The sequence below is a fragment of the Biomphalaria glabrata genome, chromosome 13, assembly GCF_947242115.1.
Source record: "Biomphalaria glabrata chromosome 13, xgBioGlab47.1, whole genome shotgun sequence".
NCBI classification, from domain to species: domain Eukaryota; kingdom Metazoa; phylum Mollusca; class Gastropoda; family Planorbidae; genus Biomphalaria; species Biomphalaria glabrata.
In genome coordinates this window covers 1,757,146-1,783,175 of record NC_074723.1, presented here as the reverse complement: position 1 = coordinate 1,783,175, position 26,030 = coordinate 1,757,146, and the positions used below count along the sequence as shown (strand labels likewise).

Genomic DNA, 26,030 nt, shown 5'->3' with positions numbered 1-26,030 from the left:
GTCATGTGAAACACTGCACTCATCTTTCATCTTCGGAATCGAAGACGTCGCCATTATTATTATTTAATCTAATTACTCTACTTAATCAGATGTTATGTGTTAAAATGAACTCACGTGATTGCGTCCACTTACTGAGCAAGCTCTGGTGTCTTAATTAATGTATCCTACTCCATTTGCGTAATGGATACACTATAAAATAAAACCCACGATGAAAAAGATGAAGGAGTGATATTTTAAACGTAGGCCTACAATTTTCTTAATGTTTTTAGGAGTTTCATTTGGAAAAAAAAAAGTTTATGTTTAAACCATTGCTGTGTTTCATCTAAAAGAGAATTATTTTATAACTATAAGTGTTCACTTTTAAACATAACAATGAGGAAATTTATGTTGAAAGCAATAAACTATTATATTATACTCTCTATCTCCGTAATTATTTTCCTCGTTCTGACAGAATTGTTATTTTTTCCACATTTGTACATTCTACCCTGTTAGGATTAAACTTCAATAACATCTTTGCTTGTAATTAGAAAACGTTACTTTTGGTATGGAATTATAGGAGAATGCATGCACTTTTTATAAAACACAAAATTAAAGTTTATAAAATGAAATATTTAATTGAATTTAATGGGATAAAGACAACGATGGTATCGTTAATTAGGAGAGAGGGAGTTTCAATATAATATTGTTTTCGTCCTCTTTGAGTGTTTTAATCTGGTTTGCAAAAAAAACAAAATTTCAGTGTTTAACTCAGAATTTAAAGTAGTGTTCAAACACTGTAAGTGTTCAAGACCCACTGGAAGATTTGCACGTTCGTGTGTAGTGATGTTCTGTTGGCCTGCAGTGCGTTACCTGGACCAAACAGACACCTATCTGTTGTGTAGTTATCACACACATTAGGATAATAACTAAGTAGGAGCTGTTTCAACAGCATCCACCTGGAATGCTGCTATAAATAGCATTCACTGAGAACTTACGCATGGAAACTAGGCAAATAGATAGGCAAGATGGGTGATACACAGAGAGACAAATATAAAGACAGACAAGAGAGAGAGAGAGAAAGAGAGAGAGACTGTTCATTTATAACATTGTTATTTCCTTCCATATATAAATTCCAGCTTTCAAAGGGAGCTAATCAAAACAAAGCCTTCTGGTCCTGGCACTTAGAGCCAGTATGACGACTAAGCTTGTGAAGGTAGCAGCTGTACGTCACGTGATCCGATCAGGTAAGACATTAGGTAAACCAGAACAGAAACACAGACTGTGTTGGATTAGAAGATACTGCTCATCCTAGAAAACAGTCTGTACAGACCTGACTGCACTGCATGGATCCTTTTTTTTCAACCACTGAAATGTATAGGCTTACCTTCGAAGCAATGACTGTAAAACTTAATAATTCAGTCTACAAAGATTTTGACTATATCTTCCCTTATATAATACAGACGTTACTTTAAAAAAGAAGATGATTACGTCCTACACCTCATGCATATAGTCATGCATATTAACCTATGACTTAAATTCTGCCAAGTCACTGGTTTTCCTGGCTAGCTCAGGCAACCCATTCCATAGCACTAGGGAAGAAGGAGCATTTGTACAAATTTGTCCTAGCATATGGAGCAAGGAATGTGCCTTTATCTTTGTGTCTTTCTTAACTTATCTTATATGATACAGACGTAACTTCAAAAAAGAAGCATTTAGATGCATTTAGTCATGCATATTAACCATTGACCTAAACACGGCACTCATCCTTGATCTTCGGAATCGAAGACATTGCCATTTCTAAACAATGAGACAAAGATAGTAATCATCTTATTAAAAAATTACGCCATCAAATATTTACACCAAAAAAGTCTACGCATAATAGGACCATACAGTGTAAAGCTTCATGCATGACGCGTAGGACGTAATCTTCTTTTTTGGAAGTAACGTCTGTATTGTTTAAGATAAGATTCACTTAAAGCAAACTTTATATACTTACGTATAGCGTACACTTTGGCTTCTCGGTGAAGAGTCAAAACACGCTGGACATGGAATTAATCTGTTGGTCGGTGCTTTGAATAAATGTGTGGGGGTGGTCATTGTCGTAACAAGCGAGTCAAGTATTGATAGGCTGTGACAATACACCTAGCGAGTCAAGATTTGATATGATGGCACTTTAAATGTTGATATTCTTTGAGTGTGAGCCTTCACTTAGATTCTAAGTTGATATTCTGAAACCTAAGCTAAAAAGACGAGTGTTGATATCCCGCTTTACTCGTAATGTCGAGTTATGATATGCTGTTAGCCTACACAAGCAAAGTGAAGATATGCTGTTTGTGTTAGCCAAACTGTAGCCACGTCTCCTAATGATATGCTGTGATCATAGACATAGCAAATTGATAGTTGTTGACGTGTGGGCTTTTAGGCCTACTTACCAGGCAGAGTATTCGTATGCTGTTAGTCTATCCAAGTAATGTCGAATACTGATATTTTCAAGCTTTTACTGGACAAGTTGAATGCTGTATGCTGTTAGCTTACACTTGATATGCTTTAAGCCTGCACTTGACTATTCGAGTGATGATATAATGTGAGCCACTAACCAATAGGCTGAACACTTTACTAAGCAAGTGTCGAAATGCTGTCAGCCTGCACTTGATAAATGCTGTACGACTATACCTGGCAAGTTTGATGATATGTGAACCATAAGCCAACACGGTTTAATTATTTATATAGTGTCTAGCATAAAAATTAACAAAGGTCATAATCATTATGCATAAATTCAAGATGGCAGCTATCTGATATTGTCTCTCACAATTACTTTTTATTGTGTCAGGTGGGCTAGACATGATGCGTATTGGAGGCGTGTTACAGACATAGTGTGTGTGTGAGAAGAGTGTCACAGATGGCTTAAGACAGACAGTTAAAGTTTAATTGCAATGATCTTACAGTCGGGGCGGCATAGCAATACGTGGGACCCTTGGTCGAGTGTCATAAGATGGGCACAACTCTAACTCAAAATACAATGCTAAGAACATAAGAATGCATGTCAGAGGCCCCGAATATTTGTATAATAGGTTAACGGGGTGGCTTCAAGTGCTGGCGTCTTGGTCGGTCACTAGAGTACGTACTGTAGGCCTACTGTACTGTACTGCGAACTCCATAGTTTTCTGGGTAAGTTATTGACGGTAGGTACAGCCTTATGGTGAAAGACTTGGGATGGAAACAGCGAAGTTTGGTTATTAATTTTCTAGACAATATGTCCGTGTCACTACACTTAAAGACAGCAAAAATGTACTGCAATGCTGAGGTTCTTACAAAAAGGTCTATCTGAGGACCTAATTATAAAATATATGGCCTACAATTATAAAATATATGGCCTACAAGCTAAAATGTTTTTTTAATCATATACATTAAAAGGTAACCCACCACATACCTTTTTCAGACCTTGCACTCTAGGGGGCATCTGTTTTTATGTCCGGCTGTTAACGATGGTAGCATGTGGCCATCACAATGATCATCACAGTGACCAACCATCCTTACTTCCCAAGATAGACGTATGACAATTGTTAACTATATGAGAGTTGGGTGGACTTCGGGGGAGTCTTCTGTTCAAAATCTCAGTCATCATCGGGAATGAGGATTCGAACTCAGGATCCCTCGGTTTTGAAGTCAAGCGCTTTACTACTCAAATATAAATTACAAACGTTCCTTCAAAAAAGATTATGAATTGCGCACTAAATTTTGGCCTATACGTTTTTAGAATGAGAAAAACATTTAAGGATTTACTTTTCATACTTTTCCTTGTGGAGCAACGATAATAGTTTAAATAAATTTTGTTACAGGGGGCATAGAAAAAAATCGTAGATAGAGTTAAATATCTATATACATTGCAAAGTGAAAACATTTTTTTTTGTACCATTATTATTTGGCATAATTTTTAGTCAATATTTGTTTAACGAATTAGCCGCTTTACTCTTAAAATATTTGTTTAATAATCCGTCGTTCAATATACAAACTATATTATAACTATTCTTTAAAAATTAGATACAAAATATTTTTTCTGGTCTAGATCTAGATCCATAATTTAATTTATAATATAGATCTATTCAGTATTTGAGTAAAAAATGAAACGTAATTTTTAGTCCAATAGTATTTTGCTGTTACTAACAAGCCCGATTGTAAACAATATGGCGTAACTGTCAGCCGTGTATGATGTTTCTATTAAATTCTATGTCTAAGTATGGCAGATATGATACTTTTCCCTTAAACTTTATATGAACACTGTGATTTTGTATTTAATTGTATTGCTTCTTCCTTTTTTTAGCCTTTTTAGAACCTAAGTCCTAGATTGTAGATCTAGATCTAAATTAATTTTGTTTGATTGTTTTTGGCATTGCTTTGAGTCTTGACAATTGAATTTTTAAATTTCTTTGACTTTCACTTTGACAGTATAATTAATTATAACACACCTACAATACATCATAATACAAATACTACATATTTATTATAGCTTCTAATTCTTCTAAGCTTTGGTATCTATCGTATAGTTTGTAGGCCTATGTTATAAGATAAAAAAAGTATGGTCATTTCTGCTTTTAGCATCAGCATTTACCCCCCTCCTTTTTTCCCCAGGTGTATGTTGTCGCCTAAAAAATTACCTATCTATTCTAGATCTAGATAAAGATAACAGACAAGAAAATATATTTTTTTATTTTTTAAATTTCTACTTGTAAGTAAATTTTGACATTAAAATAGATTGCAATATTGTATTGTATATTAAATATAACTTGATTACAGTCATATGACGCGTAGGACATAGTCATTTTCTTTTTTGAAATAACGTCACTATTTTATAAGATAAGATGTAGATCTAGAATCTCTACAGTAGAAAAAGATCTTTTTGAGCATAGTTACATCAAGCTGTACTGCAGAAGAGCCAAATTAGTACTAAGTTCACTTGACTCCAGAATTCCGACACTGACTTTAATTTTAACATTTCTAGGACATACTGAAATACTTTCAATTTTATCAATACTTCTTACTGCTGAATGAAAATATCAGCATACATAATATATTTTCCATATTTAACGATGATGTTATCCATCACTTTCTATCACCATTTTCTGATGTCTAGTAATGGAAAATGTGATAAATATTCCTATTGAAGCGTTTCTTCAGATGGTTAGTATTAAGTTTCTGTACTTTTCTTAAATTAACGTCAGAGACTGCATTCATTGCTAGAAATTCAAAGAGAACAAAACTTTCAACTTTCCATTTGCAGCCAGATTGATAAAAGAAAAGCTGAAACTGTCTCTTTACTTGTGAAAGTTGTCTGTTTCTGATCAAAGAGATGAGTAAATAAGGAGTTTGTCAGAAATATAGGGTGCCCACTCTTTCAAAAGCTGGCTAGGTATATTCCACACAATTGATATGTATGCACATCATTTAGCAGCATTGATTCAGGGAAAATAAAGGACCACATGAGCACCACTGGACATGGTTTGAAATACCACCAATGGTAAAGACAGCTGCAATAGAGAAATGTTATTCAACACAGACACCAACTAATGCCCAGTTTGCCGTGAAATTTCTGTGAGCAAATAAAACTCACTAACTACTACACAGGCAAAAATAGATGTCTTGCAAAACCTTGTTGACAAAATTGGTCTTCAATGAGCATGATGGACAAACAACAAAATGAGTTTAAAAATATACTATTTATAGTGCAGAATATTTCTAAGTTTATTTCTCTTTATTTACATGTTTTTCTTTCATTGGACAGACTTTTATACTTGTGGCGTCATCATGCAGCCAAGGCCACCTAGCTCTAGTACAGGAACACCTTCAAGTAATCGTCCTTTTTCCTCTTCTAGAGCTAGATCTGCATTGAGAAAATCTGTAGATTTATATGAACCACCACCATCTCCACAGCAAGGTTTGTGTAAGATTAGGCTTTTGTTTACTGTATACTTATACTTATGTGTAACGCAATTTACACAATCAGTTTCTGTTTGTGTCAATTAATCAATTGAATTATTTGTGTTCTGAGGGACTTTAATTATATTTTCACTTTTATGTTTAAAAAACACTGAAACAGTAGTAGTATTTAACTTATTGAATTAATTATAATTAAATAATATTTTCTGTCGTCTTTCAGTAAATGACTCATCAATAGCTCGTCCAACTTCTTCATTTTCAAAATATAGACCTCTTCCAGCTATAGGAAGTCCATCGCCAACAGAATTGGAAGAAAAATTACAAGTTAAACAGCCAATACCCCCAGAGGAAGTTAGATCCCAGGCAGATATACATAAACCACAATTGAAAAGATTTCCAAGTTTAGAAAACAGAGAAAATCATCATACTTTGAAAACTAAATTGGCATCTTTTCCTGGTGAAAATGTTTCTGCACACCACAGTATGTCCATTAACTCAAGCAATGTGTCTAGTCCTTCACAAAACATGTCTAGTTCATCACAAAATATGTCTAGTTCGTCTTACAGTAATTTCAATACTGCTGTTGAAGGCATAGAAAAACTTGACTTGTCTCAACTTGAAAAACCTCCATACTCCAGCAGACGACGAAAGAGTTTATCAAACAGTCCTTCACATGGAAGCCATAAAATTTCACCCCATAAAAAAACCCAAAACACAAATGGTGAACTATATGATGCTGATGATGATGATTCTGACTCATCAAACACAAAAAATAGTAAATCTATTACACCTACCAAACCAAGCAATGGAAACAAAAAACCTGTAATCATTCCTTCACCAGACCACTATGAAGCCAAAGAAATACTCTTAGCTGTCAAATTACCAATTAATGGTACACGCCACCAGCGTTTCTTTCACACCAATGAGAGGCTGCGGTCCATTGTGGAGTTTGCAGAGGAAGTTGCTGGTCAAGACTTTGGTGGCTATGTTTTGGTTTCTAGTGCTCCAAGAATTTTATATACAGACTTACATGAAACAATAGCAGAATCTGGCCTGCGAGATAAATCTGTTCTGCATTTAGAAGAGCTTGATTGATTCAATGAAATATTGGAATTAGCAATATTGTTAGGAAGTTTAACACCAGATTTACCATATATGAAGCCAAAAAAAATACAAACGCTTTCTCAGAAATATTTATTTGAAATATGCGTTCATTATTCGTTATGATGGAAGGTCAAATTGTTATGGTCATTTTTAGATATGTTAAGTTGCATTATGTTATCAACTGCTGAAGTCATTTCTTTTGTGATGTTTCAACATTTTTGATAAACTGTGATAACTTTAATGTATGCATCCATAATCAGACAATGCATGTTTTTTTCAGGCGCATCAAAAAGTTAATGGTAATTAGTATAGGTAGGTGCAAGTCATTCATGTTCAGTGGCTAAAACCCACTAATATTTGCCTGTTTGATAGCCATAAGCTGGAAAAAATATATATTTCTTCTTTTAACTCTTTCTCTCCGTAATTATTTACACATTCTGGTGGAATCAACGCTGGTATCGTCAGTTGGGAGAGAAAGAGTTAAGTCAGTTTAGTATTTATTTTTAATGCTCTTTTATTTTAGTACTTTATTGTAGGTTAAAATGCCACTTAGTTTGGGTAATTTATAATTGGAATCTATATGAGCAGTTTAAAAATGTCTCTGTAAAAAAAAACAACACTTAATGAATATGATGCATGAATATATAATGCGACATTTGAAGGAGCGTGTGTAATTTATTAAGATTAGATGTGTGCCTTACAAAGTGAAACAATAATGCTTTAAACAAAATTTAGAATAAAGTTAATTCACTGCTAAAAATGTATCATGTGACCCTGTTGACCCAGCTGCCACTTTCATATTCTGACACATGTGATGCAGACAAAGAAGTTGTCCACAAGAGATCTAATTATGTTTTCTTTCTCCAATCTTCTGCAAGGGCTTTTCTTTGGGTCTCAAATGTGTGACTGCCTTTAAGGTGAAAGAAAATGTTTATATATTTATTTATATTGCATTTGAGTGTTTATATATTTCTATGTAACAAATACAAAGCCAGTGACACTAACTGCTCAGTGTGCAGTTGAATATCCTGGGCTCACAAAGGTCTCAGCAGCCACGTGCAGGTACAAAACCCCAGCACAAAGCCCTTAGCCTCGTGGATGACAAATGTGGTCATCATTGAACCACAATGGTTATGCCTGCACTGGATGTGGTAAAATATGTCACAGCTGAGGTTGCATATCCACAGGAAATTTTTATATATATAAGATCTTAATAGGAAAGATAATGATTATTAAAGTTTTATGTTGTTCTTGGACCAACTTTTTAAAAAAATTTTGTTTTAGAAGCTGTAAATATTGCATAAATTTTTTTTATAAAGCTATTTATTTTTCCAGGTAATTTAGATGTGTCAAAGAAATATTCATTTATTTCTTTTCTAATGATGGTATTTTAAATAAAATTTATGTATTTAGATTTAAAAAAAAAATAATGATGAACCATTTAAATTCTTTGATTTTATTTTTAAAAAGTCTCCTACAAAACTATTTTTTAAAATGGTTAAAAAATGCATTTGTCCATTGCCATAGGCAACCAATTATTTGCTTCACAATACTTCTTTCTATAATTGACTACAGATTTCTGTTTAGCATTTGAGTATTTATTTGTAAAAGTTTGTACTGAATGCAATATAAGAATTCAAATATTAGACTTTTTTTAAAATCAGATCAACACACTTGTCTTACACAACATTAGTCAACTGGGATTCTGAAATGGAACACAATTTTACTCACCCTGTTTTGTACAAATGCCAAAATTACTTTTTAAAAACTATGTTGTACACAGATGACCATGTTCATGTCTTTCTTTTATGTAGTCTATATTTTGAATAAACCATTTCTGATTTTCTGTTTATGATTTCATTTTAACTTTTCCATTGCATATCAGTCATTGACCATTGAGACTTACCGCCTCATCAAACACTGATAACGAACTCAAGTAATTCTATTAATTAAACAGATGTTTATTTTAGAACATTGATGAGACCAACAAACAATTCAAGTTATAAATCCACTTAACAGTGGATGACAATTTATACACGTCAATAAGAATGAGATTTCAAATTTGAAGAATAAAAAAAAGTTTACATAAAATAAAATTTGACATGAAAATATTTAAAAGCCCGGATACACAACCCTTTACAAGACTTCTTACATTAAAGTAGACAACAAAAGGATTGCCAGTTTGGTTCTAAAAAAAAGGTGAACTAGAACATTATGTTTTGTCCAAAGAGATCTGTGAAAACAACAACTATTTGAATTATGCTTAAGAGTAGTTGCAGAAAATCATGCAGACATTGCTTTTCATATTTGTTATTGACTTCTGGTTAAAAACAAAGGGTCTGGAAAGATTTACTACAGCGACTAGATTTGTTTAGTCTGCTCATCGTAACTAAATTAATAATGGCAATGTCTTTGATTCCAAAGATAGTAACCAGCTTAATAATGGCAATGTCTTTGATTCCAAAGATAGTAACCATCTTAATAAAGGAAATGTCATTGATTCCAAAGATATCATATAGCATATCAAATCTTCTAAACTTTTTACATTAAGAAACAACAAAATAAGGAATCATCCTTATTTATTTAAAAGACTTTTTTTTTTTTATCTGTGGGAAAATACGGCCTTGTAACCCTAAACTTCCCCCAGAATTAGAAAAATACAAAAAGTCAAAATGATTGGCTGACAATAAAAAAAAACACAAATGCTGCCTAGCAGTTAACATGACTGTACAAGAAACACTGTTCATACACAAAGGAGGGACATGTCTTTGTTTCATGGCACAACTTTAGTCATCGTTGCTTGATCTAATTGTGTGTGGGAAAGTGTGAGGTGGACCTAATGCTCCCAATGTACTCCATTAGAATGACACAGACATAGTTTTAAATATAACATAAACTTCAGTACAAACAAATTGTAAAAAATAAACTTGGTTGAAATGCCAAAACCAACAAAAGGGCTTTAACTCAATGGAGGGTGCAGTATGTAGAATTTGGTAGTACATGATTGTGACCGTCTCGCTACAGGTCAAACACACAAACAAAAGGCACAAATTCATACAGGGACATCCTAAACAGTCAAATAAAAATATATCTCCAAGTTAAAAACCCAAGATATTTGGGATGTCTCATCAACTAAAAAAAAAACCAACAGCAGTAAGCCAATTTGATTTCTCCTAAATTATATACATAACAAAGGATAGCCTAATCCAGCAGAGTTCTAACAATATAAACAACAAAATTTCTGATTAGGCCTTGTTAGTACTTCTAACATCTTGTGGCAGAGAGTTTAATGTACAACCTTCACCCTGGGCTGCTATCAGCTTTTTATAATGTTAACATAGAAATACTCAAACTATATTTCTACTCTTGTTCTTAATATGAGCCAGTGTTTTAAATAACAGCCAAAGAATTGTGTTGACATCAAATAATGTACAAATCAAAGTGTCTCAAACAAAACTGAAAGAAAACTCTCCTGGTAGTGGCAATGTGATTCGACTACATCTTCATTCATGGCCTAATGATTGTAAGAAATACCTTTTATACAAATGTTATGATTATCTGCCATTCTTATCTATTATCATCAGACATTCTATCATGATTTGCTATGAAATATAATACTTCCTCAATATACATGCAAATGTTTGCAATTCAGTATTATGTCAAAGATTAGGTAGGCTATGAGCCAGGCGTGTAGACTGGCAACTTGTCTATGGCACTCTGTTCCTCCTCTGTGTCACAGCGCGCAATAAGCAGAGTGTGAGAGAAGCCACAGGAAACATGGTGGACATAGATACCTTCTATTGGTTTCATTTCTTTAGGGACTGTAGAAGACTTAATGCCAGTTTCTCCATAACCCTGAAATACAGATAGACAACTTTCAATACATAGCATCTTAAATATAAACTAAATATGTCTGATTATCTGAAATTTCTTCAATAAGACTGAAATATATTTCAAAATGTGTTTGCTAGACTTATTGACATTCTAACTTTTTATAAATGAAATAATTCTCTCAGTGGTTCTGTAAAGTTGTTATGGCTGGATATAAGCACTCTACTATCTATCAAATACTTCCAATAGCATGCATCTCAAATAGTATCTGACAACCAGCCCAACTCCTGGCCTTCACTGTATCACATGTGGCTCAGTATTGGGTAAGGCGAAACTGTTTTCACAAACTGGAGAAGGGGCAAATGTAAGCAACTGGCACCAAAATCAGTAGCAGGAGGCGTTCGTTAGCCTTAACTGGCTACCCACCCAGGAGAAGGAAAACTCTGTATTCAAACCTCTGCTGCCTTCTAACTATACCCAAAGGTTTTAGGAGTAACCCTGAGGAAAATCAGGAGCCAGAAACCTTTAGGCAGTTTGCAGCACACAGTGCTACTCTGGCAGAGACTGCAACGCAGCTGATCCAAAACTGGCCTTCACATGTGGCGCAGTATTGGGTATGGCGAAACTGTTTTCACAAACTGGAGAAGGGGCAAATGTAAGCAACTGGCACCAAAATCAGTAGCAGGAGGCGTTCGTTAGCCTTAACTGGCTACTGTTAAGACCTCTGCGCGGTGTTGATTCTTGACAATCTGTCTAGTGTAGATCTAACTGTAGGTAACGCTGAACTCAACACTTCAGTAACACCGGCGAAAGGCCGAAACAATCAAATATGTAGTCGACGCTGATATGTTGTTCTAACAATATGTTTAATACTCAAAGGGGAATCGTCCGATGTCAATAATGTCGTACTCAAGTCTACTACTATACACTAAGCGTCCTCCTTCTAGCGTCGTTTAGAGCGTTCTTATTTTTAAAGATCTGTCACGTCACTTGTCGCTAATTAAAACTTTACCCTATTCCCGAAACAAATAACTAATTCCTAACTACTTCCTAATCATGTCATAACAACTCCTCCCCCTCCCGCTAAAAAAAATTGCCTGTCAATTTTTTAATCTACTGTCTTAGTCTTACAATGTGCAAGGGCCAAAATGTAGGGAAACATAAAAGACAACACAACTTGAGTCTTGATTGCGATTTCAACTTCTCTTTCTGTGTCCACAATCAAGTTCCTCTGAACACATATTTCCCTCAAGTGTCACTAACTGATACTGTCCAATGTGATGTGCCATAGGTGACCGCAGACATAGTTCGTTTGCGCTGACACTATAGGTGTGTCTATCTATACTTCATCACATCACGTTCCAGAGGTTACACCGCTTTCCCTCACACGTCAGGACAGACAATTTACCTAATATGACAAATTGACATTTATCAATGCTCGTTCTCCCACTATACCCCTAACGTTCTTTCGGGCATTTACAAGTGTATTTTATTTCCTCTCTCCACTTACTTGTCCCCACACGACCTAACTCTTTACTGATGTATGATCATGATCAAATACAAAGAATAAATTATAAAACTTACTTTTCCTTGATATTACTACATCGTCGCCTTATAAATGCCCTTTCTATTCATACAACCTTACATGCAATGCATACATACTACCCGAAATTACATAATTAACATGAGTCAATCTAATGATAACGCAATCGCATATACATTATAACATAAATATCATATTCAAAGATACCTTAACACAACCTAATACCCGTCTAGTTATGACTACTAGTTAGGTCAATTAATTAAGAATAAACAATTTAAATAAAATCCAACTTATTTACACACTATGGTCTCATAGTGCTATGTTTCACAAGCTATCTACACGACTCATGCATTTGTTCTCTCCAACTGGAGTTAACATCTCTTCTTACACCACTATAGCCCGCTTGTGGCCTTCTACCTCTATATGACTTGCGATTACCGCTACCACAGTCATCTCTTCTATCATCACTATCGGATATAGACCTGCGCCTCCTATCCGAACTCGCAATCTTCTGCTCAGACTGTTCTGCCCTACTCCAACAGTCTTTAGCGATGTGCCCATGTTTATGGCAGTTAAAACAAATTCTGTCCTTTCTAGGTTTATTTCGCTTCATATTGCCATACCTGCTTTTCCAACTTTTAACCTGTTTGTCCGAAGCGGCGCTGACACCTGCTACATTTCCAAGTAAAACATCTCTAGATAACCTCAGCATGGCTACCCCTTCGCAATACCCTGTGTATAATGGAGATCGAAGGAACACTTTGCATGCTTCGAATCTCTTAACTGCGCCGTCTGCCAATCTGACTGATTTGGTATAGCCTAAATAATCCTTAGATTTTACTAATCCCCCTCGAACCGCGAGTGTACTGCTAGCTGTGTCCCGGATCACATTTACCTGTTTATTATTTATCATGCCTGGATATAGTTTAAATCTATCTTCCCCACAATCAACGTAATTAATTTCTTCATCTGGTTCACTATGTCCACTATCATGATCCCTGTCTTGGATGCTCCTTACAAAATTAACCCTATCTGGTGGCCGATTATCCCTCTCTTGTCTACGGTTTCCTTGATTACCTCTCCTATCACTAGTGCCACTATTACCCTGTGCATTTCTATTGCCAGCTCCATTCCCTCTATGTTTCTTACACTGGTATGCCCTGTGTCCCTTTTCCTGACAGTTAAAACATGTAACATCCCTAAAGTTTCTATCATCCGCTTTAGGTCTATCTATTCTCCTATCATAACTTTCCCTGCCATTGTTTTCATTTTCCCAAGGTCTATCATTTAAGCCTTCATAACTATTCCGACCATTGTTCCCACGTTCCCTGGACCTATCATTTCTCCTACCATAATCCCTATCATTACCATCATTCCTTTTTACATAATTTACCAGGTCAATGACTTTTTTGTGGTCGCTAACTGAAAGTGGGTTGTTTGGGTAAGCATTCTTAAAGATCCTAATAATTTCTACCAAGTCTTCAATTACCTTAGGGTTTCTTTCCTTTACAAAGGACTGTAGCTGAGGGTCGCATTTATTGATGAAATTATCAATCAGAATGAAGTTCTTCAACCCCTCGTAGGTGTTCTCTACATTCTCGAATCCGAGCCATTTAGTGAAGAAGTCCTTCTCTGAGTTGATGGTTGTCTGCGGATCAACTTGGCTGGATGGAGTGTTTTCGTAATACTTCTTTCGGAATGTTTCCGCGTTGTGCCCGTATGCGTTTAGCAGTTCCTTCTTTAGCACCTGATAGCTGTTTTGCATGGCGTGGTCATGGTTTTGGCAAATCGTGAGGGCTTTCCCATGTACGAAGTCCAACAGGATTTCGGACCACTCCTTCTCCTGAACATTAAACTTTGCAAGTTTAATTTCAAAGCGTTTCAGATAGTCGCCGATGTCGTCCTTGTCTTCCGCAAAAGGTTGGATTTTCTTCTTCATCCATGCGGCGCTACTATGGCTTTCTATGTTGGCACTATTGTTGCTGTTTCCTTCGGTGGGCACATTTACCGCCACGTTGTTAAGACCTCTGCGCGGTGTTGATTCTTGACAATCTGTCTAGTGTAGATCTAACTGTAGGTAACGCTGAACTCAACACTTCAGTAACACCGGCGAAAGGCCGAAACAATCAAATATGTAGTCGACGCTGATATGTTGTTCTAACAATATGTTTAATACTCAAAGGGGAATCGTCCGATGTCAATAATGTCGTACTCAAGTCTACTACTATACACTAAGCGTCCTCCTTCTAGCGTCGTTTAGAGCGTTCTTGTTTTTTAAAGATCTGTCACGTCACTTGTCGCTAATTAAAACTTTACCCTATTCCCGAAACAAATAACTAATTCCTAACTACTTCCTAATCATGTCATAACACTACCCACCCAGGAGAAGGAAAACTATGTATTCAAACCTCTGCTGCCTTCTAACTATAAAGGTTTTAGGAGTAAACCCTGAGGAAAATCAGGAGCCAGAAACCTTTAGGCAGTTTGCAGCACACAGTGCTACTCTGGCAGAGACTGCAACGCAGCTGATCCAAAACTGTATTGCACTTGCTGTTCCATTGGATACATCAGCTGTGTGTGTGTGTGTGGGGGGGGGGGACTGCTGTGTGGGCGACATCGCTCCGACCATAGCTACTGCCTAGGCATCTCATTTCTAAGGATGATCCATAGTCACTTCATAACTGAAGGAGACCACATAATTCTCTCAGTGTAAAATGTATGCATGTGTGACTAAAAAGCTTCTTTTTTCTAATGGCTAGTTTTTGGCTTTAACTAATGTATACACAGAATAAATGAAGAGAGACTTCTTGTACCAACATTCTACAGCAATAATGTAAACAAAAAGTTGCTGGGCATGTTACTTGGTAAAAAAAAAAAAAAACAAAACAGAAAAGAAAGTTGAAATTAAAAAATGAATTTATAAACTGGAATTTAAACAATATTCAAATAAATAATTCTTTATGGGAAATAAAATCTCAATGGGCAGTCTATAGAATGTAATCTCTCTTTTGATGATTATATTTTACCTTTATTTTTAAGTATTTATCACAAAATTTAAAATCCCTGAAAAATTTACAAAAAAAAAACAGATAGATTATAGCCTTAACATTCAAATGACAATGTAAGTTTGCTTTTGCTCAAAAGTTATGTCTGCACTGGATGTGCCAAAATATATAGGTCACAGATGGGACTGCATTGCCATGTGTATTACTCAAAGATCAAGCTTTATCATTATTAATATTTTTCAGACAGTACAGTAAAATAAACTAAACAACCCAATCCAAATTAAAGCTAAAGTTTTACTTACTAACTCTCCAAAGCAAGGTGAAGGTCCCCAACTGACAACACTTTCATCTGCTGCTAGTACAATGCTCTTGTTGCTAATAAAATAAAACAAAATACAAATGTACTTTTTCTTTAACATCTTAATAAAAAAATAATTGATAAATCCAATTACACTTTTACAAAAATAATAACATACCCACAAAATCACAGACTGTAACTGTTAGTTAAGAACATTAAGTCTAATGCTTAAAATGATGCTTATTTGTTGGAGTAGTCCCCCTTGAGTTTTATAGTTTGTTATGGTTCCATGCAATATGGAGGCAGCCAGGAATGCAACTTGTTAACTATTAAAGTACCCTTCGTTGATCACATAAAGTGTTTGTTGAGTCTTTGATCATCTAGCTATTAACAGTAACTAAGTCAGTTGGGATTAGCCCACCCCTCTCATCTACACTGCAGATTTGGCTAAAAAAGGAATAAGTTTTGTGTACATCAACAATCAAAAAGCTTTACTAAAGAAACACTTCTCTAATTTAAGAGGAAGCAATGGTAAACAATAGTACAAATTGGCAAGAAATAGTACTTATGTGACTAAAATGATAAGCGTAACACTTTAGGTATTTTAGAGTTTACATTTCTTGGAAGTGTATAAGATAACTAGAATTCTTTGAAGTGTGGCTGAGCGGTATAGACCACATATAGCTACTTATCACGAAGGCTTGAGTTCAAATGAGCAGTGTTTGCTGAATGCCTAAATGAAGCACGGTTCTTTTCTCTCAGATACCCCCCTCCCTGCACATGTCCACAAAAGAGTTAGACCATAGCAAGAAAGATGAGCCTATATATTTATATTAAAATAGTCACAAATTAACTAGAGTCATACAAACTTATTACTAACACTAGCTTACCTAGTCCCAATGCTCCTAATCTTCCAACCACACAGATCTTGTACAAGTTTAGGGTACATGTTGGCTTCTCCGGATGTCTTGGTCTGTCCCCAGAAGTAAAGAGCACCTGAAAAAAAAAAAGCAATTAAAAATGTTTTTAATATTTACACATCTACACACAAGTAGGGCCAAAAAAGAATGTTCATTATTTACTAATAGAATACAAATTTAATGTAAGCTTTCCATTCACAATGCCACCTCTATACTATTCTAATTAGTTATTTAGGATCTTAATTACTGTGATAAAGGTGGATAAGGATCTCTGCTATAAGGTGCCGCTGCATAATGTTTTGCAGTCAAAGTTTTGCCACAGTACATTGGCAACAATCTTCTACAAACACCTACCATGTTCACTAACAGCCAAGGAGTAGGTAGATCCAGCAGCTATCATTAGTGCTCCTCTGTTAGGGCCTTCAAAGAATTTTAATAACCTGGGGACCAGTTCATCTTTAGGTTCACTGTGCCCAAGTCTGCCATAGCCACCAAATCCCCAGGAAAACACTCTTTTCCTGCTGTCTGAGATTAACTGATAAAAAAGAAAAATCATAATAAGAACTAAATTTGACTATTGTTCAATTTTGTTTAATTCAGCGCACATTTATTTTTATTCCAGAAAATGCTAGAATATTCTCTATCAAGTTTTCAGAATTGGTTACGCAGATTACATTATACTGCGGATGTATTTTGAAAGCCAACTATCTTACTAAATTTTAGAACAAGTTATTTCCCATTGAAAAAAAAAAAGCATTAGAGTGTATTTAATAATAAATTATAAGATTGTGTTAACTATGAAAAATTATAAGTGGTTTAGATATTTTGTTTATAAATGAATAATGCTAAGCCAATCTAAAAAAAAATAAAAAATTCTAACTTCGTGAAATTCTAGCTAATTGACATTGACAAACCATATTACAACAAAGAGATACAAATGAAGCATTAAAAAAAGAGAGAACAAATTCAATCTACTGTTCAGCAAAAATTAATTAAAAACTTTTATAGAAATTTTATTGTAAATTCAACATAGTCTTAAGATAGATTATTATAGCTTTTTTTTATATATAGCGCTTTCATGCTTATAGCATGCTCAGAGCGCTTTTGGTCCAATCTCATTTGTGGACCAGTGGGGGGGAGGGGGTATCTAGGAGTTAGTTTTCCGTGCTGCCTTTAGGCGCTCAATAAACACAACTCTGCCCGAGTCGGGTGTCGAACCTCCACCCCCCTTCTAGGTAGCCAAGCCAAGCCAAGTTCAAGCGCACTTGGCCTCTCGACCACGCTTCCCACCATAGATAGAGAACATTGTAGAACAAAATGTACTTACCACATGATTGGCTCCACAAGCAATCTCCCTGACATCGACATCAGTGACTGGGGACACTTGACCATCCCTCTGTTTCTCCACAAACACTGTGATCACCCTGGGCGTATTTTCACACTGAAATTCAATCTTGTTGCTTTTAACAAAATATTTGCCATCTGTGTTGTGACCTAAATAGGAAAACATTGATTCATTAATTTGTCTGTGTGTTTTGACCTTTATGTTGTGTAGATAACAATAGAAAAAGGATAGCATTTTACTGATAATGAAAGCAAAGTGTGCAAACTAGAAATATTTCGTAACAAAATGATGTTCAAAGATTCATTCAACTCAAACAACAAGAAGTATGTATCTGCCTCAACTATAAAATAAAGTGAAGTAAATGGTACACAAGTAAAGAATTTTATTTTCTTACCCAACTGTCCATATTCTGGGCAGCCAAAACTGTAAACATTGCCATTGATGTCTGAGATAACGCTGAACTCTCCACCGCATGACACTCTGCGTATCGGGGGACCTTTATACCTGATGAGTGTCGGTGTAAGTACTTGTTCACTTTGATTGCCAAGGCCAAGCTGGCCCATTTTATTTTCTCCACAAGCATACACTTTTCCATTTTCTGAAAGACAGTGACTCGGGTTTATATCAAGTAAACACACAATAAGGATATAATTGAGGCATTAAAATCTCCAAATCTCCCCATTGGGATTCAAACTTAAAACCTTCAGTTGTACTGGATATGTTTATACACAATAATTAGTAACAGGATTACAGCAGCTCACTGCACGGCTATAACAAAATTATGTTCATTTTAAGTTAACATTAAGACTTTGACTTTAATCAATGGTGGTGTTGGATTCATTTTAATATTTGTATCAATTCATTTCAAAAGAGACAACAGTTAGAGCAACAAAAAAAAAATCAAACCTGTTAAAAATAAGGTGTGCTTGCGGCCACATGCAGCATCAACAATATTTTTCCCCTCAAATGCTGTAACTAGCTGAGGAACATCATATCTTTCAACATTACCAAGACCAAGTTGTCCCTTCTCATTACGACCTATAGGGAATGGGAAATAAAAGAGTTGATAAAATAAAGTAACTCCCAATAAGTACAGGAAATCAATCCAATGTAAATGAATCTGATCAAAACCTAGTTTAAGAAGATCTATCACGCATTCTTAAGGATGAGCTGCATAAGTCTCATTTTAAATACACATGTTCACACAAAATTACAGTAATCTTCTCTTAGCTTAAATGTTAATGTTTAAGATCCAGTTTAAGTTCTTTAAACAATAAAATGCAGAAAAGAAAGAGAAAGATAAATGCAGAGATGATATAATGCAATAAGGCTAAGAGACTTAAACCCTTTTACTAGCTATCAGGGGGGCTTCAGTTTGAAACCCACCTCAAGCTGAATCATATTTGCTGACAGGTCCCCTCCCAACTGGTTCACAGGACTACACAAAAGCAATTTTTTAAAATGCATTATGTTTATACATACACTGGAGCAGATCTGAAATGGAGGTGCAAAATCAAAATTGCACCTTGCTTTTTATTATAAGTAATATATTTCTTAACATTTTTAAAATCTCTTATACTAGTCCGCATGTAATATATTGTTGTAACCCAGCCTTGCACCAGTGCTTGTGGTGCATACAAGCGCACTATTGAACCAGAACAGGAAGACACTAGGATAGAGGAAAGAACAGTGTATCAAGTGATTAGGGAGAGTCTGAACTAAGGAGCCATCTTTTGTGCTGATTGAAGGCTGTAGTTGGTCCCTATTCAGGTTGCTGGTGAAAGGACTGGTATAATTAGTAACAAGACTCTCGGAATGCAGAGGCTTTTATGTGTTTGTATGGTAAATAAACACACTTTTTTATTGACTGTAAAACTTCATTGAGTTGCCTGCCTTAGATTTACAACAATATTATATTATATTAATATATTATTAAAATACTTTTGAAAGATGTTAACTGTGATTTTAGTTTTATTATAAAATTATTTATTGCAATGTAAGAGATGATGTAGAGAATAGTGGTCAAATCCTGAATTAAAAAGGCAATTCTGGTTGGCGTCAGGAAAGCAATGATTAAAAGATAATAATTGTAGGCCAAAAAATCAGCCGCCAATATGATATGTTGATTATGGTGTTCGACCCACACAAACATTACAAAAAATAACATAATAATGACTTACCCCAAACATAAACTTTGCCCTCATTTGTTATAGCCACACAATGAGCTGCTGTACATCCTGATACAACTGTTCTTATTTTTATACCTTTCAATGTCGAAATTCTATTTGGACTCCATAAGTTAGGACCACCTAGATTTTTCACTGGAAGAAGATATTTGCCTTATATTATATTTCAGACAAATAAGAGGAGATCTTTTTACAAATAAATTACTTTAATGTTTTAATGAATTAAGTCAACACTTGTAAAAAGTTCATATAAATTTAAGCTAACGTTTGTAATAATATCAAAAGACTTGATGCAATTCTTGATAGTAAAAGTAAAGATGATAATACACTTGAAAACAATTCTATCTGTTTTGTGTTTACAAAGGTCTAAGTGAGAATAACCAGATACACACAAATATAAGCACATCATGACAAAGAACTTACTGCCTTTAGGTAGTGCCTTTCTTCCAACAAGATCCCAATTAGTTGCGCCGCAAAACAATAATTCACCATAAAGCATTGGGGCCTCAATTTTCTGTAATGTATCAAATAATTTCATCATATCATTCATACCAAGAAAAAATATTAGACTGTGTAGTCGGTCATGACAAGACAACCAAGCGATAGTGTTTGTGGTGAGAAAATACACACAGCCGTGGTTAATCATGCATGTAAATCTACTTTCAACACGCTTTTTTTTTCTTTGCTTACAAGATCTAGATATATAACTGCATAGACGAAGATATGTTTCTTTTACGAAAATGTAAACCTTACTGTATGGTCTCCCATTATACAAAAAGTAAATAGATTAAATTAATAGGTTAGTCTGACGTCACATAGAAACCTGGTAAAAGTCTGATTGTTTTGGATGTGCAAGAAAATTACACAAAAAAAACATCAATTACTAAGTTATAATTGCAAATTTAAAAAAAAGAATAATGCATTCACTATCTGTAAATCAAAACACTATATTAAAAAATTGTCAAAACCATCTGAGTTTCCCTTTAAAGAAAACCTTCCATAAAAATAAACACTACTAAAAAATGTGTTCGATATTGTAGCATTTTCTAAAATGATAAACCTAATCGAACACCCCTATCTATAACTATGCATAGGTTTTAAATGGAAAGCAAAAGTAAGTGTAATATGCACATGTTCTCTTTTCAATCCTGAATCCAAACATATAGGTCTTACTTGGCTAATGTACCATGGAGCTATACAGTAGCCTTAGTACCGGAAGCACCCTATTCATGTGTATGAAGTCAAAATAACACGCTTTCATACCAGTGGCAGTGTACTTTTTATAAATCGCCTAGGCCCTAGTAGAAAAACGATCTTGCACAGGTGTATACAATGTGTTAAAAAATATTACTTGGCTAATGTACCATGGAGCTATACAGTAGCCTTAGTACCGGAAGCACCCTATTCATGTGTATGAAGTCAAAATAACACGCTTTCATACCAGTGGCAGTGTACTTTTTATAAATCGCCTAGGCCTAGGCCCTAGTAGAAAAACGATCTTGCACAGGTGTATACAATGTGTTAAAAAATAGAAAAATGGATCGCACACCATAATACCACAGTATTTCTGTACTAACCATCAAAACAAAGACACATTAAATTATCATTAATAAAAATAAGCAAAAGCCTCAAAAGGGGGGTGTTCGATATGGCAGCTTTACTCTACATCCTAGCCTAGCCTAGGCATTTCATGTGTCAATCAAGTCAATAGAGTCAATGACTTAGTCATGCATGTTAATCAACTCAACTTCTCAATTAATCAAATTAATGAATGATTTTATCATATATATGTAGATCACTAGATGTAGATCTATGAGTATGAGTTGTATGGAATAACTAAGAAATACCACAAGTCAATAGACTAGATATATCAGTATATTATTATATGAATATGCCTCATTTAAACTCTTTTGTCTTTTATAATTTATTCTACTATTTCTACTCTCGACTCTAGTATAGAACACTAGCAGTGGCAGTGCTAGGGCACTTTCATTCTACTTCTTCTTCTATCATCTCTAGAGACTAATCTAGGCAATCTAGGTTAAGTAGGTTTTGTTTTTCTATTTGTAAATTATCATCTAATTTATTTTATTTATACATTTATAGAATAGATGAATAGAATACATAATACATATAATGATATATATGTCATATGAATATGATAGAGACAATAGTAATAGACTAATAAGAGTCACTAAGAGTCTGATAGACTCTCACTCTATTCTATAATCTATAAAGTCAGATCTAGTCTACAGACTTCTTTGACTCTTATCTTACTATTGTCATATTGAATTAATTGAGTTGAGACTGTCAGTGTGTGTGTGAACTGTTAGTAACTTAGTTAACTTAGTACTTTATTAGTAGTGTCAAGTGTGTGTTGACTGTTGTTACTTTTACTTTACTTACGTAGGATACGCCGCTGTCATTGTCAGCTTCGGCGCCCTCCGATTCTTTTTGTTCTTCAGTAGATGCAGTTACATTTGATACAGATTCAGTGTCATCTTGGTTTTCTTTGCGTTTTTTAGTACTCCCATTTGAATCGGCGTTGTTGGCTCGCTTCTTAGGAGGCATATTAATTAAACAGCAGACTAATTGACAAAGAAAAAAACCAAAACAATAGAGGAGCAATAACACAGGAACCGCCAAGCTAAACACGGGAAGTCTCACAACTTCACGCGATTTCCCGCCATATTGTTCTATGCCAGTGTGTATGCGTGTGTGTGTGTGTGTTTTGTTCTTTCATGTTCATTACTTAATAATTTAAAAAAAATAATCTTTAATAATCTTTATTACCCGTGATAGTTGCCTAGTCAAATTATGATAATAATTTATAAATCTAAACTAGAGATTCTAGATCTAGTCTGGATTTTAGACATAAGATCTAAATATAAATAGATCTCAGGTTCTATATAATAAATCTTTTTAACAGCACTAATGACGAAAACAATATTTGGAAATAATTTGAAAACACATGACTCAGACTAGTCGAATTTATAGATCTATTATAAAAAATTAATATAGGCATTTTACTTGTAGATCTAACCATGGAACTATACTATCTAGATATTCAGGCTTAAATTTAAGCTAAGGTGTAGTTCTATCTAGTAGATTTATAAAGTTGATATAGGCCTATGTAGACTAGATAAATTTCATAGAAATCATAGATTTAATTTTTAAAAATACAATAAATCATTTATTTATTTCTTTAATTATTTTACATGCAACCTGAGCATCACATTTTATGTTGTAAATGGGCATGTAACTAATGTTAGGGATGTCGTAGACTGTAGATTTCGCATTGAAATCAGCGATATTCACAAACTTTGAGAGACATATAGGCCTATTATACACCAATTTAAGTAGATCGGTGTAGAAACTATAAATTAATATAGATATATCTATATTATCTTATATAGGCCTATTACAGACGCTACTTCAAAAAAAAAAGAAGATAATTAGCCTACGCATTACGCATTTCATGCGTCAATCTAGTCATGCATGTTACTAAATGACTTAAACTCTGCTAAGTCGTTGGTTTTCCTGGCTGATTCTGGCAACCCATATATACTCCATTCTTTAATGGCAATAGGTAAGAAGACCTAGTAGCATCATGAGAACACTGGGGATTTCAGCTCTTGTGGAAGCAAATAGGCAAACAATAAGTAGCGAACCTGCCCCCCCCCCCCTTTTTTCAGGCTACCTCGGTGGGCTTTTTATATTTTGTCTTTTTGTCCCTGGGGGATGCCAAGACTGACCCGATTCCCTAATGGTCATTTTTAACCAGAGGCGGCCTAGGTAGTGTGTGGGACCTGGAAGAGTGTCATGTCATGGCTATAAATATTTTTACGATGGGCTGATGGTGACAGAATAAGATTCTCTTTATCGCCGTAAGCGCGGGGTCCCTCTAAAAAGCGGGGCCTGGGGCTAGAAACTCTACTATAGCGATGATTGATGAAAAAAGAATTGATTGTTTTTTTTTTCTGTAACCTTTTATATGCCAATTCCCTTAATTCTGGGGCATATTATCAATAATGTCTCATTTTCCGTGTTATTCCTCTCATATTAACTCTCTGTTGTATTTATCTAATTATGTTTTCATCGAGTCTTTTTCTTCATTGGTTTCGCTTTTTGATGCTGGGATCGCGATTTAGTTGTAGATCAAATGAAATCTACTTTCTCTGTCTGATAAAATAAATATTTTCAAAAGTGTAAAAATTTAACTTTTAATAGGGTAGGCCAATAACTAGGTATTGGTAGGCTATATTCGCTGTATAAAAAATAGGAAGTTTTGATTAAGAATGTAATTTAGAATAGAAGGTATTGTCAGTGTGCTGAGTCCTTTCCGTGACCAATTCACCTGGTGAATCTTTGTTGGGCAGCGGAGGAGAATGGAATTCAGAAATATGATGTGGCGGGAATATAAGGTTCAGGGCTCTGAAGCATTATAAAGTGAGGATAGGACTGCAGCACTGTAAACTTTCAGCTTTGTAGAAGTGCTGCGTCATTTCCGTGATCATACTTGTTCTTGAAGTCTGCCAAGAGTGACACCGACGTGCGCAACACGGAAATCATCACTGCGATGTAATTAATATGCTCAGGTAGCCAAATGATTAACATTGGAAACACGGGCAGGACTGTTAGAAGTACGACACCAAGAACACCTTAGGGACATTCGAAATTGTGAAACTAAGCCTGTCTCTATTCGTTTTAATAGCAAACTACATAGTGTTACCACTGATCTCATTACTGCCGAATAACAAATGACAAAAAACACCCATCTGCAGGTTGAGAATAAACTTATTTAGGCCTACATGTCAGGCGCCATCCACTCTCACGGGATCAGTAACCATCACACATTGCTAATGAGATGGAGACAAGCATTCCGCCCTTGTCCCATTCATCTTAGAAATCTGTAACTCGTCACGGTTGACTGCTCGTCTAGCGCTGGCCTGGGGCGATTTACGTCGTCTGACTACACTCACACCCCTACCCTCATCTGTGCCACCCACCAGGTTTATAACAATATAGAATAAGTTTTTGTTACGAAGGGTAGGGCGTACCGATAGTGAAAAGTGAAAGATATTTGATGGCTCTCTCATTTCCCGTAATATTCATCTCATATTAACTCTCTTAATTATGTTTTATTTATCTAATTGTTTCCCAAAGTAACGTAACACTCTGTTCAATAAATCACAGCCAATACTGTACAATTGGCAACATGTTAACACCGACTGTACAAATGCTTCACTGTTAACAACCGTACCGCCGTTGTACTCATCTATACTGGCCTCTACGCCTCGCTCCGAACTTGCACTGGGTTTAACTGTTCAGGATTGACTTCACACACTGGGCTCGTTGTATTGGATTTGATCGTAGATCAAGATCAAGACTTCGTCTCATACGTACGAGATATCTTGACTCTACTCTACACCGAAATGTCGCTATGCCCGATTCGACATTGCCCGTACAGAACCTCACTGCTGAACCGCACTGAACTGAACCGTGACCTCTATGTCGAAGGTGCCGACTGAACCAAGCTCCGTCTGTAAAATAACCGTCTTGACTGCGACGTCATCGCTCTTTTCGATATGTTGTACGTGATTCGTCTAGCACTGGCCGGAGTAGGCCATTTTGTGTCAGTTGGCTACACACATACAATTACCCATATCCGCATCACCACCAGAAAAGTCATAGGCCTACTTATAGGCCCTATAATCAAACGACGACACACATTTTAGATCAGTGGTTTCCAAAGTAGTCCGTACGGATCCCCAGGAGTCAGCGATATCATTCAGGGGGTCCGTGGAAAGTTACAATTTATTCAATTTATTGGGGGGGGGGGGGAGTCAACGTCAAAAAAGGGGGGGGGGGCTGTCCGCGTAAGG

The 26,030-nt window shown here is 35.4% G+C and overlaps 3 protein-coding genes across 8 annotated transcripts in view; 1 reads left to right on the top strand and 2 right to left on the bottom strand.

The window, feature by feature from the left end:
* LOC106075591 (voltage-gated potassium channel subunit beta-2-like) overlaps positions 1–2,586 on the bottom strand; it is a 74,827-nt gene extending 72,241 nt beyond the window's left edge. Inside the window, exon 1 of one of the 5 annotated variants that reach the window (XR_008774424.1) lies at positions 1,976–2,586. Coding sequence is in view for 3 of the 5 variants with exons in the window: in XM_056008367.1 (XP_055864342.1) it covers positions 1,976–2,076 (101 nt within the window). In the remaining 2 variants the exon portion in view is untranslated. The remainder of the gene's footprint in view (positions 1–1,975) is intronic. The other 4 variants (XR_008774423.1, XM_056008367.1, XM_056008366.1 and 1 more) reach the window with 4 other exon arrangements.
* Positions 2,587–4,074: 1,488 nt separating this feature from the next.
* On the top strand, positions 4,075–8,869 carry LOC106077745 (uncharacterized). Of its 2 annotated transcripts, none has more exons than XM_013238464.2 (3): positions 4,075–4,214; positions 5,759–5,911; positions 6,134–8,869. In XM_013238464.2, the coding sequence occupies exons 2-3, from the start codon at positions 5,782–5,784 to the stop codon at positions 7,006–7,008; spliced, it is 1,005 nt and encodes a 334-aa protein (XP_013093918.2). In that variant the 5' UTR covers positions 4,075–4,214; positions 5,759–5,781; the 3' UTR covers positions 7,009–8,869. The 2 variants fall into 2 exon arrangements, with proteins under 2 accessions (XP_013093918.2, XP_055863994.1); XM_056008019.1 differs by lacking the exon at positions 4,075–4,214 and adding an exon at positions 4,313–4,705.
* Positions 8,870–8,957: 88 nt separating this feature from the next.
* On the bottom strand, positions 8,958–22,834 carry LOC106077744 (protein RCC2 homolog). The gene is made up of 10 exons (XM_056008018.1): positions 22,552–22,834; positions 20,569–20,659; positions 20,140–20,280; positions 18,866–18,997; positions 18,354–18,557; positions 17,942–18,108; positions 16,969–17,149; positions 16,585–16,690; positions 15,699–15,771; positions 8,958–10,872 (listed from the first exon to the last, which is right to left on the bottom strand). The coding sequence occupies exons 1-10, from the start codon at positions 22,714–22,716 to the stop codon at positions 10,693–10,695; spliced, it is 1,440 nt and encodes a 479-aa protein (XP_055863993.1). The 5' UTR covers positions 22,717–22,834; the 3' UTR covers positions 8,958–10,692.
* Positions 22,835–26,030: the final 3,196 nt, after the last annotated feature.

Excerpts from the sequence above, each read along its gene's own strand:
- LOC106077745 (XM_013238464.2), top strand. The coding sequence starts at position 5,782 with ATGCAGCCAAGGCCACCTAGCTCTAGTACAGGAACACCTTCAAGTAAT. Across the intron at positions 5,912-6,133 it reads ACCACCATCTCCACAGCAAG|TAAATGACTCATCAATAGCT; the intron begins GTTTGTGTAAGA and ends GTCGTCTTTCAG.
- LOC106077744 (XM_056008018.1), bottom strand. The coding sequence starts at position 22,716 with ATGCCTCCTAAGAAGCGAGCCAACAACGCCGATTCAAATGGGAGTACT. Across the intron at positions 18,558-18,865 it reads GCACACCTTATTTTTAACAG|AAAATGGAAAAGTGTATGCT; the intron begins GTTTGATTTTTT and ends ACTGTCTTTCAG. Across the intron at positions 15,772-16,584 it reads ATTAGGAGCATTGGGACTAG|CAACAAGAGCATTGTACTAG; the intron begins GTAAGCTAGTGT and ends TTATTTTATTAG.